Source organism: Sphaerodactylus townsendi, linkage group LG09, assembly GCF_021028975.2.
Source record: "Sphaerodactylus townsendi isolate TG3544 linkage group LG09, MPM_Stown_v2.3, whole genome shotgun sequence".
NCBI lineage: Eukaryota > Metazoa > Chordata > Lepidosauria > Squamata > Sphaerodactylidae > Sphaerodactylus > Sphaerodactylus townsendi.
In genome coordinates, this window is record NC_059433.1 from 80,304,373 (window position 1) to 80,320,564 (window position 16,192).

The 16,192-nt window shown below is 42.8% G+C and overlaps 1 protein-coding gene across 1 annotated transcript in view; it reads left to right on the top strand.

Annotated features, from left to right (window-relative positions):
• CSMD3 (CUB and Sushi multiple domains 3) overlaps positions 1 to 16,192 on the top strand; it is a 751,931-nt gene that overhangs the window by 283,929 nt on the left and 451,810 nt on the right. The window contains exon 5 of the mRNA XM_048507427.1: positions 10,891 to 11,098. Within this exon, the coding sequence (XP_048363384.1) occupies positions 10,891 to 11,098 (208 nt within the window). The remainder of the gene's footprint in view (positions 1 to 10,890; positions 11,099 to 16,192) is intronic.

The following is a 16,192-nucleotide window of genomic DNA, read 5'->3' on the forward strand; positions in this document are numbered from 1 at the left end:
AAAAACAAACAGCAATAATGAAAATAAACAGGCAAGGGATGAGCTCAGCAACATGATAAAATGGCACAGAGTAGGAAGTTTGGAGACTTGAGAAACATCGGTGGATTCTGCATGGGCGATAAATAGTGCCCCTGGAATGGTAAAAACACCGTTGTAGGAGTGCTGTTTGCATGGCCACAACCTCTGCATCAAGGCATCATCATGCTTTTTTTGGGGAAATGCTGTTTCCTTGCCTCGTTCAATGAGCGAGGCATTTTGGAAACAGTGTTTCTCTGCCGACACTATGGGAACGGCACTGGCTTGGAGGCACCACTTTTCACCTGCTCTCCCAATAGAGCTCAGCAGGGACGGGGAGGCATGGCCATGCTGCCCTTCAACGGCTTAGGGTTGGAGGGCAGCATGGGCATGGCTCCCCATCCCTGCTGACCTCCGTCAGGAGAGAAGGGAGTGTGTCAAAAGTAAATGGAGATGGCAACATGTGGAGCCACCTCTGTGGGCAGCAATTGCTCTGGGGCTGCTCGCATCTCAGCGTTCGAATGGCCCCGGGCTCCACCTGCATAATTTATGCCGGTGGGACCCTGCTGCCCCCCATCTGTGCAGAATCCATCATAGTAAATAGGTTGCACATCAAGTGAAGCTGTTTTGAAAACATTTCTACCCAAAAATTGTTTTTAAAGGGGATTCACAGAAAACATTTTCAGAAGCAAAGAGGGGGATGTGGAACTGCAATGGAGGAAAAGTTTTATTTCGGGCCTCAAAACTTTTTAAAAAGTTTGTGCGGAAAAGGTCACTGTCTCTCAGTGTAGTTTTACTCCATCTCTCTTGTTCATATATACATACATTTCCCTCCCTCCTTTTCATAAAACCCTTGTCTCAAGATTAAATAAGTTATCATTTATGCTATACGACAAAGCATTTTTTTAAAAAAATAATTATTTGTTCACAGATGATTACCATGTTTGTGGTAGATTTTGAAAACAGAATTGATTATCAATCACGTTAGGGTGTAATTAAAGCCTCTTCATAGCACCTAGAGGGATCCATTTTTAATCCATGCTTCAGTGTAAACCTGCTGCACTGCAGTTTTTGTATGGCTTTGCATTTATCAATATAAAATTAGTTTATGTGAGAAAACACAAGACACACGAGGAAAACAGTTTGAAAAGCAAGAAAATTAAATGCCAGCCTTTCTTCTTCAAAGGCATTATAACCCTCATTTAATTTGTGTTATGAGGAACTAGCGGCTGCAGATTGTAATACGAAGCATATGAAAAAGGGCCCGGCCTGTCTGAGCAAGCTGTGCCCATTCAGAACAGCTGCAAGAGGGGAAAGAGATAAGGGTTCACATGGGCATGGCCTTCAGAAAGGGGAAGGGCAAATGTAACTGTGTCAGGTCTTGTCAGGGTTGCCAGGTCTGGTGACTGGCAGGAGTGTAAGGGGTGGGGAAATGGGAGCACACAACATTAGCTACATTGCCACATCACTTCCAGGCAAAACCATTGAGTTTCTGGCAGTTCCCAGAGCTACCCTGCACTACTTCCAGGTTTTTTCCTGAAAGTGACACTGCTGACATAATTGGGGGGGAGGGGGGGAGCTGGCAGCCCTGGGCCTTGCCAATTCAAAATAATAAACAACCAGGGCAGAGCAATGCAGGACTTAGGATCTGGGTGTCATAGCTTGATTTAGGACAAACATTCCCTGTAAGCCACACAGCTACATGACAGAGCAGACACTGTATTGGTGCTATGCAGATTGGGTGACCGCCATCAGGGGGAACTCTCACAGAGCTCTTGCAGGTGGCTCTGTGCCACTCAGTGGTGAGGAATGTCCATGCATTTCTCTGCTGCAATTAGAGCAGTGGTTCACAACCTGTGTGTCGGGACCTCTTTGGGGGTCGAATGACTCTTTCACAGGGGTCGCCTAAGACTCTGCATCAGTGTTCTCCATCTGTAAAATGGATAAATGTTAGGGTTGGGGGTCACCACAACATGAGGAACTGTATTAAAGGGTCGCGGCGTTAGGAAGGTTGAGAACCACTGAATTAAAAGAACTATTGTTTGGGACTCTAAGAGTCAAGTACTGAAGCCTGATTCACCCATACTACAGAATTCTCCAGGCTCTGCTCTTTCCAGGTGCCACCATATTATTCATGGTCTATGTTTAAATCTCACGGCATTTCTTGCTATAAAGCTCCCAGATTCACTGAGCAAACTATCACTGATGTGGAGCAGACTATCCTCTTTGTGCAGACTGACTGACAGATCAGAAACCTGCCACTGCCAGCATGTGACTTCCAAAACCACCCACTGGATTTATAGTCATGTTCAGAATGGGTGAGTCAGCATTCTTTAGCTATGCTTACAGTGAGCGGAGCAGATCACTTAAAGGGCGATGTTTTGCTGTCAGTAATCTGCACTCAGAGAACTGCAGTGTGCATCATTGAACTGGCAATGTTGGCACAAAGGCGAAATGAGAAAAAAGAGATTTCCACTGGTTGTAGTTAGAAGTCACTTCAGTTTTCTACACTACACCCACTTCTCCCCCTAGAGCCTGTGATGGTTTGTTATGCAGCAGATATTCTCTTGCCCTCATTCTTTCATTCAGGTAATGGGGTCTTTTCCCAATCCGAAACCTGATCTATTGTACTCATTTCAATACTGTCAGTATGGTAAAGAATGCCACCATTTTGTATGCAGAATGCTTTCTCAGAGTTACTGTTATTAGCTGGTTCAAAGGGAGAGTTGAGGGTGAGCTACCAAACAGAGAATGGGTATTTGTGATTTGGGCAACTGTTTCCTCTTTTGAGAAAAGCGTTGCCCATCCCTAATTGCATTATGTGCCCTTTACAACTGGTATAATAAATTACACTTTATTATTACTCACCAAATCCAATTTGCAGTGATAAATCACTGCAACAGTGAAACGGAGGGCACACATGATTTAATCAGTCTATATCTTAAAGAAAGGAAATGTGATTTTTATAGACAGTGATTTAAAGCAGGGGATCTTGTGCTGGCTTTTAAATTAAATAGGCCAAAAGTCTAGCTTACTGATTGACAGTGCAGTGGTACAGTACAGCGAATATACACATCCACAGGTCCATACGTACACACATACAGAAGTGGGGACCCCGAAAAAAAACTTGTGGAAGAAACTATCCCCCCCCCCACTTTTGCTTCTTCCTCTCTTCCTCACTTCTCTCAGGCCCCTTCTGCACACGCAAAATAATGCATTTTCAAACCACTTTCACAACTGTTTGCAAGTGGATTTTGCTATTCTGCACAGCTTCAAAGAGCACTGAAAGCAGTTTGAAAGTGCATTATTCTGCATGTGCGGAATGAGCCCCAGTCTCCTGCTCCCTCTTCCATCCTTTTTGCTCCTCCATGTTTCTCATTTTCTCTCTCTGCTCCCATCACCCTCCTGGACTGCCACCTGGCAGAGGCCTATCAGGTGGAACAGCTGTTCTGGACAGACCCCAGCCCTGCACCCTCTGTACTTGGGGGTGGGGCTTGGGGGCAGGGGTTGGGGTGGGGCTTGGAGTGGTTCTTGGAGCAGCTCGGATGGTCACCACAACCCCAGGCCAGTTCCTGGGCCAACCTGCTGTCACAGCGCTCATATAAGCCCCCCCGCCTCCCTGCAGATCACCTCCTGTCAGAAGCCAGCCTGCAGGGAGGGCAGGGCACTGTGGCAGATACTGATGGGGAAGAGGCCTCCTTGCCATGTGACTGGGCCTGGTCTCGTGCTCTGGCACGATCCCCCAGCAGGGGAGAGGCCTCCGGCTGTGCGGCTTGGCCTGGCCTTGGGTGCCAGCATTGATTCCCCAATGGGGGAGAGGCCTCCTGGCCATGTGGCTGGGCCAGCCTCACGTGCTTGTAGAACCCTGTCAGGGGAGAGGTTATCTGGCTGTGTGGCTTGGCCCGGCCTTTGGTGCCAGCGAGCAGCACCCCACCACGGGGGAGCCACGGGACCGAAAGATGTTCGCTCTGGGACATGGGTTACCCCATGTCTCTATGGGCAGTATGCCACTGGCACCTGGTTCCTCTCCCTCCTGCTCCAGTGGTGGTGAAAGCAGCTCTCCCTGAACCAAAATTGATCTCCCAACCACAGAGATCAGTCCCCTTAGTAGTATCACCTCCAGACTGAGAAATTCTTGGAAATGTGGGGATAGAGTCTAGGGAAGCCTATTGCCAAGCCTACTGCAATACTGTAAGCATATTCTGCCTCACATTTTGAATATACATAGCTGTGAACTTTTATAGACAAAAGTAGACTCTGGCTGATACATTTTTTTTACTGAAGGGGGAAAAAAACCCACTATGCTGTGAAAAAGTCTGTTCTGAATCGGTCAAGTCTTGTATGTAGCTTCTGGAAGAAGTGATAATCTGAATTCACATCGTGGAGGGCACCATTTTGACTTCCTCGCATAATTATCCTCCCACAGAAATGAAAGGAGACTGGAATCTTGAAAGCATTTTATTATAAGAGACTTTTTTATTTGAAGATAAAAGTAAGGCTCCTTTGACAATAATACCTAACGGGATTCTTAGATTAAGAAGACGTCCAGGATGCTGCTGGAAATTTGCTGCTCTGTGCTTCTTTTGAGTTTCAACAAATGTGCATTTTTTTTTAATTTAAGCAATCACCTACAGAATGGACCATACTGAATTACAAGATTTAAAATCCTTTTTCTGTGGGTTTTTTTTTTCAGTTGAATTGGTATTGCTATTTTTATTGTGCTTTCTATGCTGTAGCCAAATCCAGTGTGGTGTAATAGAGCCACCATACCCTATATACCAAGTCATTCCAGCCAAAATCATTTACAATCAGTAGACTGGAGTAACTCTGCACAGGATTACACTACGGCAGACCTAGAATTGAGTCATTTCTCTTTCATGGACAGCACTAGGATCAACTGTTGTCTCTTGGAACAAACTGAGGGGGTGGAGAACTTCATATATACTGACCTGAAATGCAGATATACCTAATAAAAAGATTGTTCAGTGTGGGAGGAATAGAAGGGGAAGGGATTTGTAATAGCTTACAATTGGGGCAAAATCAAGCTTTTTTTTTTTAAGGAAGTAAGGGGCGGATATGTAGCCATCTATGATCTCTTATCTCGTAGCATGATTTGTGTAGGCTGCTTTTTTTAACTGTCACAATCATCTTGAAAAATAGGATGCATTAAATTAAAATTAGGATGCATTAGTTTTTAACTTCACCCTCAAAATAAATAAAATAAAATAAAAATAAATAATTATTCAGTGTGGTTTCCGGGCTGTATGGCCGTGTTCTAGCAGCATTCTCTCCTGACGTTTTGCCTGCATCTGTGGCTGGCATCTTCAGATCCTCTGAAGATGCCAGCCACAGATGCAGGCGAAACGTCAGGAGAGAATGCTGCTAGAACACGGCCATACAGCCCGGAAACCACACAGCACCCAAGTGATTCCGGCCGTGAAAGCCTTCGACAATAAATTGTATCTGTTTAGAAGAAAGAACCAAACAGGGACCAGTACTAGGATAAGTGTAGGGTTTATAAGAACATAAGAACATAAGAAAGAGCCTGCTGGATCAGACCAGAGTCCATCTAGTCCAGCACTCTGCTACTCGCAGTGGCCCACCAGATAACTTTGGGAGCTCACATGCAGGATGTGAAAGCAATGGCCTTCTGTTGCTGCTGCTCCTGAGCACCTGGTCTGCTTAGGCATTTGCAATCTGAGATCAAGGAGGATCAAGATTGGTAGCCATAGATCGACTTCTCCCCTGACGTTTCGCCCCCTTTAAAGCTATCCAGGTTAGTGGCCATCACCACTTCCTGTGGCAGCATATTCCAAACACCAATCACACATTGCGTGAAGAAGTGTTTCCTTTTATTAGTCCTAATTCTTCCCCCCAGCATTTTCAATGTATGCCCCCTGGTTTTAGTATTGTGAGAAAGAGAGAAAAATTTCTCTCTGTCAACATTTTCTACCCCATGCATAATTTTATAGACTTCAATCATATCCCCCCTCCGACGTCTTCTCTCCAAACTGAAGAGTCCCAAACGCTGCAGCCTCTCCTCATAAGGAAGGTACTCCAATCCCTTTGTATTACACATTCAACTGTACATGTGTTTTATGTGACATGAGGATTATTTAACATATGCACAAAAATCAAGTATATGTGGTACACATATTGTTCATGCATTTCTGAAGGACTTCGGAAAGGTGCTGTTGCATAGGCTGCTCTGGCTAAATCTGTGTTTTTTGCTTACTGCAAGTATAATCAGCGCAGAATCAATTATGTACTGACATATGCTTTCCCCTCATTTTTAAAAAAAGATCCACAGGCAGGAATCAATCGGAGCCCTCCCACCGTTCCCGAGAACAGAAATGTTGTGGTGATAAAAAACTCTCTACTTTTAATTCCAGCTTGTTATGCTGCTGCTGAAAAAAAGACAAGCTATCCCTATGCTACCCTAACATAGTTGACCTCAAAACGTCCAGGTAGCAGGAAAACTTCAACACATGTAACAACTGTGAAAAGATTAAGCAAGTTGCAGGTGGAAATGGGGATCTCTTTGGGGGAAAAAAAATTCCAGAGCGTTTCCAGATAGCAGAATGGGACAAAGTAAGAAAGAATGACTCACCTGGTACAAGTAAGCTAAAAAGGAAGACTGTAACTAGTGAAAAATAAGCTGACTGTTCTCAAATTGAGTAGGTTTTATTTAATTAAGGTGGATTTTAGCTGAACTGGATCAGTGTATATTTTAAACATGTCTGCCTTCATACCTTTGGAATTGGTATGGCTAGAAATCTGATCTGTAAAATAAGAAGATACACCACTGATTAAAAATGCTTTGGACAGCTCCCTACTATCTCTCCCTACTACCACAAGCACATACATTCACACATGATGTGGAATTCCATAGCAGAAGTCCTGGCTTCCAGAAAGGTCTTGAACCCAGCAGCTCTCACAGCAGAAATTAAGCCCAACAACAACCACATAATTATTTGCATTTGATTTATGAAGTATGTATTCTGCTTTTCTTCTCAAAGTTGGGGACTCAAACTGCTGGTAATAAACAGTTTTGCAACCAGGGGTCTCAACCCTGAATTAATGATAAAATGAAGCACACATCCCTTTCTTTAACTACCTTTTGAAGTATGTGCTCTGTTTGGAAACGATCCTTATTTTAAAATTTCCCCATTATAAAAGGCAGAAGCATTATAGTGCCAGGGACATGGCATTAAGGATAATAACTATAAACTATTCATTGGAATGCTGGTAGATTATAGTGTAATATTTAATAGAAGTGGATGGGAATGGACAAATGAAGGCTGACCAAATTTCCATTACAACACAAATTACGAGATCCAGCTTACATAGACTCCTAGCTAATGAAGCCCAGATCTTCAACCAGGTAATGCTAAAAGGAATGGCGGAGAATGACTATAGAGATGTATTGGTTCTGTCCCAATTACTCTATGCATCTGCTGGTTTTCTAAAGTATCACTTGGTGATGTTAAAGCAAAGGGGTTGCTTACATAGGACTTCATTCATGTCTGTGATATGTAAAGTCTGTTAGACTATCTTTATACAAATGGTCTGGTTGTATCTGTGCAGCACAACAACCATTCTTTCCAGAATGACTGTCTAGCACTTAACACATCTTTAATATATTTCATTTGGCAATCTCCGTCCCAATGCTACATAATAATAATTTTCCCCATCCTACATTACATGCTAAGTTTTTGACTTTTTGGACCATGGTCTGCGGTTTCATGACTACTGGCAAGGGATGGGTTGCACCCCAAGGCTGTAGGTGGGAACATTTTTTGCTGCAATTGCTAGAAAATGGACTCCTCATCTTAGTTCTGCAATGCCAATCTCACCTTTAAGACTGGCAAGCAGGTAGGGACACTTTGAAACAAGCACTCCCCCCCCTCTATGCCAGGACGGTATGGTAACAAGAATTTCAACAGAAATGTAAAATACTTCACATAAGCAGAAAAAATTGATGGGTGATGCCTGACTTGATAGCAGTACATGTGAAAGGGATCTGGGAGTCTTAGTAGACCACAAACTGAGGCCCTTTCTGCATGGTCTGGAATCACCGATTCTGGCCCAGTAAAACATCAGTTGTTGGGGGAATGCTTTGTACAGGCGGTGCTGCAAAAACAATGCAGCATCGCTCTTTCCCTCCCCAAACAATGTATTCAAACCTTGCTTGGAGAGTGAGGTTTTTCGAGTACGCCATCTTCCATCTGGTGCCGAGTGAACGGCAGCAGGTGGAAGCCGGCGTATTCCTTGCGCCGGGCCCAAACAGCTTCTTCCCTTGTCCTGGCTTCCATCATTCTGAGGAGACCAGGGGATTCGCCTCCTGGCCTCCGTTGCTCTGGCCATGGGGACGTGTCCCCTGGCCTCCTCAAAGCAATGGATGCCAGGACAAGGGAAGAAGCCATTTGGGGGGCTGCGTGGCTATGTGGAGCCTGCTCTGCCAGCTATGCAGCCCATGGGGCCATTCGTGTGAACGGCCCCAGGGCTGGCATCAGCATCAATCATGCCGATGCAGCCCCACAAATCTGGCCATGCAGGAACAGCCTGAATATGAGCCAGCAGTGTGATATGGCAGCCAAGGTGGCCAATGCAATTCTGGGCTGCATCAACAGGAGTATAGTATCTAGATCGAGGAATGTAATAGTACCTAACTATTCTGCATTTGTCAGACCTCACCTGGAATACTGTGTCCAGTTCTGGCCACCACAATTTAAGAAGGATATTGGCAAGCTGGGAGAGGTCCAGAGGAGGGCAATCAAAATGGTAAAAAATCTGGATTCCATGCTCTATAAGGCTTTGGGAGCTAGGTCTGTTTAGTCTGGAGCAGAGAAGGTTAAGGGTGACATAACGGTAATGTATAGATATTTGAAGGGATGTCATATTGAAGATAGAGCAAGCTTGTTCTCTGTGGCTCCAGAGACTAGAAGAAGGAGGAATGGAATCAAGGTGTAAGAAAAAAGATTCTACCTAAACGATAGGAAGAACATCTTGACAGTAAGGATTGTTCAACAGTGGTATACACTGCCCTAGAGTGTGGTGATGTACCCTTCTTTGGAGTTTTTTAAACAAAGGCTTGATGGCCATTTGTCATGAGTTCTTTTTTATATTTTTATTGTTATTTCATAAAAACAATACAATAAATGAAAAGTTACAGGTAAGAAGCAAACATATTCTTTCCTCATTACAAAAAAAAAGGGTATCACAATCCAGGGAGAAGAAAAAGAGAACCCCTTATGGATATACAATTTAGAAAGAGAAAATATTTCCCTATTCTATACATAATCAATTCTGTCATAAGTTCTTTGATTGAATCTTCCTGCATGGCAGGGAGTTGGGCTTGATAGCCCTTGTGGTCTCTTCCAACTCTATCATTCTGTGATTCTATGTGAGTGAATAAGTGGTCCACATACAGTTGGACAAATTGCAACTACACACACTGACACACACACAAAGTTAGCTTTCCAATTTGGGGTGGCATTTGCATCCATTGTACACATTCAGTGGCTGAATTTAAGATCCAAGCTTAAAAATCACAGGCCTAAGCCAAACTAGATGTGACAGTGTCCTCAATATGGATGCTACCACCATTTTATAATGTGGTTTAAACCTGTCTCTAAGATCCAATCCTGATTGGACATAGTGAGCAGAGGGAGTTCCCCCCATCTCCTTTTCAAGGGCCAAAATGCCCCCTTCCCAATTGTATGTCTGTTTTTGGCACTTGCAAAGGCACAGGGAAGCATAAGAGTACTTCAGCTCACTGTGTTGTGCCATTTTTAGATCACTTGGAGACAACATGATGTAGTGGTTAAGGGTGGTGGACGATAATCTGGAGAACCGGGTTTGATTCCTCATTCTTCCACATGAACAGCTGACTCTAATCTGATGAACCAGGTTTATTCCCCCTTCCAACACACAGAGCCTGCTGGATGACCTTGGGCTAGTCACAGTTCTCTCTAAATACTTAATAAGGTGGCTGTTGTGGGGATGGGAAAGGAAAGTGATTATAAGCTGCTGTGAGACTGTATTATTGAAGGCTTTCACAGGTTGAATCAACTGGCTGTCATGGGTTTTCTGTTGTGAGATCTCGCTGTGACATATCTCTGAAGATGCCAACAATAGAGGTGGGTGAATTGTTAGGAACAAAAACTACCAGACCATGGCCACATGTCCCATAAAACCTATAATAACCTCTTTGAAACTCCTTATAGCTAGAGAAAAGTGGTGTATAAAAACCAACTTTTTTCTTCTAAAATGGAAGCAGCATCCATAGATCAGACCTGTGGACCCTGTTACATGTTAGGTCCATAGAAACAGTAAAGTAAAACAGTAGAGCAGAGTAATAGTAGAGAAATAGCAGACTAAAAACTGGATAGCAAGCAAGAAGCAATGAGATTTTGGCTGTCTATTACTGTAGAACTTCTTTTATATATATACTAGAAAATGCAGTTTTTATTCTGCAAGTGCTGATTCTCATTGAAAGGTGTTTCCTTTCTTAAGTTCAAGACTGGGGAGGCATTATTTTGACTTCACTGTGGCTAGACTCACTCTGTACCATAATGCTGATCTAATATATGAAGTGAATCTCATCCCCCAAGTCATGACTTGTAAATTTAACAATGTCCCATTGTCTGATTTCCTAGCAATAAGGCTTCCTTTGGCAACCTGTTTTTCAAATTGTACCATAGCTGTCTGGCAGCCTGAAATTTTGTCAACCTCTCAGGGACACTTCTGAGTTATTCGTGCAGTGTTTTGTTTTGTTTTTAAAAAATGATTTCAATTAATTTCAATTGAACAGGAAGAATAATTGTTTCTATAATAGTTAACACATCTGATTCTTGTGTTTCTTTTCAACAGCAGAGGATGCATGTGGAGGGACCATGAGGGGATCCAGTGGCATCGTCTCTAGCCCAAATTTTCCCAACGAATACCACAATAATGCAGACTGTACGTGGACCATTGTGGCCGAGCCTGGAGACACCATTTCACTCATATTTACAGATTTTCAAATGGAACAGAAATACGATTACTTGGAAATAGAAGGATCAGAACCACCCACAATATGGTGAGTGACCTTGTTTGTAAGGTTTTGTGAAATTACTTCTCTCCAAGTGTCATTAATTTTGTCAAATGTCCTTGATCTTTCCTCACAGTTTCTGCAGGCATTTCATCGGAGCAGAAACTTCTAACTTTATTTTAAATGTCACTCTAGGTGAAATATAAGGTCAATTTATTGCAACCTAAGCTGACTTCAACTCTGACCTGAATGACCTAGGCTCACTGGCGTAATGCCCATTGGGCAAGGTTGGCAGCTGCCCAGGGCATCACCTTGTGGGGGGCATCAAAATGCTGGGTTCGTTTTTGGGTATTTTAGTGGTTTTCTATTTTTGGCCTGCAGGGGGCGCAGTTTTTAGGCTAGCGGCACCAAAATTTCAGCGTATCATCAGGAGACTGTCCTTATGCTATCCCCCAAATTTGGTGAGGTTTGATTCAAGGAGTCCAAAGTTATGGACTCCCAAAGGAGGTGCCCCATCCCCCATTGTTTCCAATGGGAGCTAATAGGAGATGGGGGCTACAGTTTTGAGGGTCCATAACTTTGGCCCTCCTGAACCAAACTGCACCAAGCAGAGGTATCATTAGAACAGACTTCCTGATAAAAGTTGAGACTGTGCCTTCAGAAATGTGCTTTAGCCTATAATCCCCATTGACAGCAATGCAGAAAACTCAATGCAGAATAAAGATTCTTGAGCAAATTTCTAGGATGTTCCTGCAGGGGTGTGCATTTTTGATGTGTCGGCACCAAAATTTCAGAATTGTCATCTGGAGATGATGGCGCCCCCCAAGCTTAATTACCCAGTTGGTTCAGGGAGACCAAAGTTATGGACCTCAAAACTGTAGCCCCCGCTCTCCTGTTAACTCCATTGGAAACAATGGGGGGATGGGGTACTCCTTTGGGAGTCCATAACTTTTGGACTCCTTTGAATAAACCTCACTAAACCTGGGGAGTAGACATAGGTCAGTCTCCTGATGATGGCTGAAATTTTGGTGCTGATATGTCTGAAATGCACTGCTTAAGGCCCTCCTGAATGTCCTGATGCAAAAAAAATTTGGCAGATGCATGTGGTGGAGTGGCCACCCGGGGGGGGCATCCAACTCAGGTTTTGCCCAGGGCTACAGTTTTCCCAGGGCTGCCTTGTTACGCCCCTGCCTAGGCTAGTTCAGTCTCCTAAAATTTCAGAAGCTGGGTAGGGTTGGTTGTGTTAGTACCTGGATTGGATATCACCAGGGAAGTCCTAAGCTGAGTCACATTACCAGACAATGGCAAACAACTTCTTAATGTCGCATGCCTTGAAAACCTTATATGGTCACCATAAATCAGACTTGATGGCACTTTCCACCATTGCTAATCCCATTCTGAGAAATAATCGAGAATCTTCTCAACATTATTTTTCACAGTCTTCAAAATCACACAATTTGAACAAAGAGCTTTAAAATAGCCCTTCCAGGCAAAATTCAATTATAGCTATTCCTGAATATTTGCATGGAGTGAGCTACATTTGTCCGTGGTGGGTTTGCAGAGGACGTACCTCTTCTCCAGAATCCTTTATCATAAAACTCTCCATTTTTTTTCAAATAATATTCAGTGCAAGTGTCGTTAATCTGAAATGGGCATGTGGGTGCAGACTTTTGGGATCATGGCACGGGGTGATAATGAATTCTGCCTGGCAGTTTGTTGTACTCCATTACGCAAAACCCCTCGTCGTATGATAGGGAAAACAACAGACTTGGAAAACGTAATTAACTGAGAATTACTTCCATCAGTAAGAAACCATCAAGAAGAATTAATTAGACTATGCCAGTACGTGTTCCTCCTGACCCAATAGATCACACATAGAGAGGGTTTTTTTAAGCTCGTATTCCGCCCATTAGGCAGGGAGAAAGGAGGGAATCTCAGTCCAATTTCCCCACTCCACCTCCCAAAGAACTCACCATTGAGATTTTAACATCTTGCAAACCATTCAGTACTCAGTGCTAGATGCAGAAGTAGAGACAGAAGCTGAATGTATGATATCTGGCACTGCCCACAGTCCCCCTTCTGGGTAAAGATACGTCTGCATAAGCCTACTTCTGTGTATCCACTGTCCCTGATGGATCTCTCTGTGTTTTTCAGAATATTCTACATTTTAAACGTTATTGATTGTATTTATTTTTACATAACATTTTCGATACGTGATTGACAAATGTACCATTTCTGCCCTTGTTGAACTAGAATGCCTCATATGGAGCCGAAATTATTTTAGTGGCTTCTGTCTTCAAAAACATAGCAAACAGGGCCCTGGTTGTTTGCATGTCAGTGCATTTTACAGGGATAAGGTGTTAAATATATGGATGTTTGATACATTCAAAATGTGTTTCATTTGTACAAAAAAATCCCAATCTCAGATTTAAATATGCTCTGCTTTTCTTGTCTTGCCATCTATCAGGGCCAGTGCTTCCCAGACTTATGGCACGTCTGCAGTTTGTGATCAACTCTAGAACCACAGTTAACTCATCTAGGTACTGATCCTCATTTCAAATCACGATCCTGCTCCTTACGAGAGGATGGCAGAGGCTGGTGCTCCATTTTTCAAAATATGGCTGTCTGAGGTTGCATTGTTTTTTGCTACAAAGGTTATCCATCTTTGATGGATAGTGGTTTTGCTTTTTGATTATATATAATGTCAAGGCAAGAGATCATGGCTGGGGAGAGTCAGTGACTCAGTGGTAGAGTATCTGTTTGGCAAGCAGAAGGCATCACCTGTTAAAATTATTGGTTGCAGATGATATTTATATTTATTTGTTTATATTTTTATCCCACGCTGTACACAGATGTTTCAGGGTGGGTTACAATAGACGACTCATAAAACCCAATACAACCTAAGAACAATTACAACTTGCACAATTTTTTTTAAAAAAACTATGATATTTCCAAAACAATAGGAAGGAGAAAACCATCTCTTCAGCCAAAACCAGAAAAAATAGGTGATCTCATTTCCTGAATGTATATATGAAAAACCTTGGAAAAGCACTGCCAGTCAGAGTAGATAATATTTACCTTGATGGACCATTGATCTGATTCAGTATAAAGCTGTGGTTATGTGGTTATGTACTGTTTTGTCCCACTCCCAAATCACGTCAGATTCTCTTAATCGAGTATGGTTTAATATAGGTAGTCATCATGTTTTATTCCATTAAATGTATTTGTTTGTTGTTATTGTTGTAGTCATAATGGAAACATAACTATATCAATAGCTGCATATGTCATCCACAAAGTCCACTTCTGACAGTCTGTATTAGTTTATGTATAAGTGATATCTCTAGAGGCTTGTGCTATATGGAGAGTTAATGGCTACTAGTTAGGTTTGTTGTTTTTCAGTGAAGCTAGGCCAGTTATAATACTACAATATACTCAGTTACAGTTGCTTACAGTTGCTAGGGGCACAGTGGCGTAGGAGTTTAAGAGCTCATGTATCTAATCTGGAGGAACCGGGTTTGATTCCCAGCTCTGCTGCCTGAGCTGTGGAGGCTTATCTGGGGAATTCAGATTAGCCTGGACACTCCCACACATGCCAGCTGGGTGACCTTGGGCTAGTCACAGCTTCTCGGAGCTCTCTCAGCCCCACCTACCTCACAGGGTGTTTGTTGTGAGGGGGGAAGGGCAAGGAGATTGTAAGCCCCTTTGCATCTCCTGCAGGAGAGAAAGGGGGGATTTAAATCCAAACTCTTCTTCTTCTTAGTTATAAGAAACTCATTTTCAGTCTCTTCCTGGGAAACTGTTTCAAAAAACTATGCAAAATAACAAAGGATTGATTCATACCCAAAATAGAAGGGACATTAGTTTGTAATAGTATATGGATATATGCATATTGTTCCACGTTTAGTCTTTTGCATTTCCTTTTAAAGTGGAATCTCCAGTAAGAGACCTGGTTCCTAGACACTGTTTAACCTCTTGGAGAGCCATCAAGTGGAGCTTTGACTCAATTCTAGAACTTCTGCTTTGTATGCAAAAAATGCCCGGTTCATTCCTGGGGATATACAGTTAAAATGGTTAGGTAGGAGTTTATGTCATACACCACTTGAAATCTTGGAGAGACAAGGTCAGACAATACTGATCTTGAAAGATCAGTGGTCATACTCACTATTATTGACTTCTGTGGATTTACAACTGTATAATTCAGTTTAGCGTTTCACTTGCAGGTTGTTACATGTGATCATGTGCCACTTCCAGCTGAAGTAGTATATACTGAACCAATGGTATGATTCTGAGGTTGCTTTAAATATTCATATATCAGTCAGTAGCTGAAGCTTTATATGAAAAATATTAACATTACCCTATTCACTGGCTATGTACAGTGAAATTAATATTCTATGCAGTGATCTGTGATTCCTGTTGTACTTGTACCAACTCAATTTTGGCATGATCCAATGAACATTCATGTATAAATTGATCTAAAAATCTTTCCAAAATATGCAAGAGGAGGACCTGTGACATAAAAGTTAGTAAATTCTATACAGTGGCTCCCAAATAAACAAGATATGAATTGTCTTGAGAGTTGTATATATCCCAGAATTTGATGCATTACCTTAGTTACACTAAGTGGTATCCTGAGGATATCTCTTACCAGTGGCATAACGCCAATGTGGCTGGGTGGGACACAACGCCCTGGACGGAGCAGTGGATGGGGCAGGGATGGGCCACAGAAGGGATGTGGTGTGGCATTTTGAGGGCGTTCTGGGGTGGGGGCGGATGGCACCATGGCAGGAGCGCAGGATACACACGTGTCCTGGGCGCAGTTCCCCCTCGCTCCATCTCTGTCTCTTACTTGCTTAATCTTTGTTACAATGTTGGAAACTAGGGTAGGAATCCAAGGGACAATTTCTTCAACTATTTCAACTATTTTTATCTAGATGTACAAATAACATTTCTGCCAGAGATACTGAAGCAGAGATATGGGATCTGACTTGTGATTCCCCCAAGGTTCAGTATTATCACCTGTGCTCTAATAAAAAACCATTAAAGAGTATGGGTCTGTGTCAGTATGCTGGCGATACACAGGACATTATGATATTAAGTTTGCAATCCTAGGGCAGTTCATGGGAGTAAGGCCCACTGAATTAC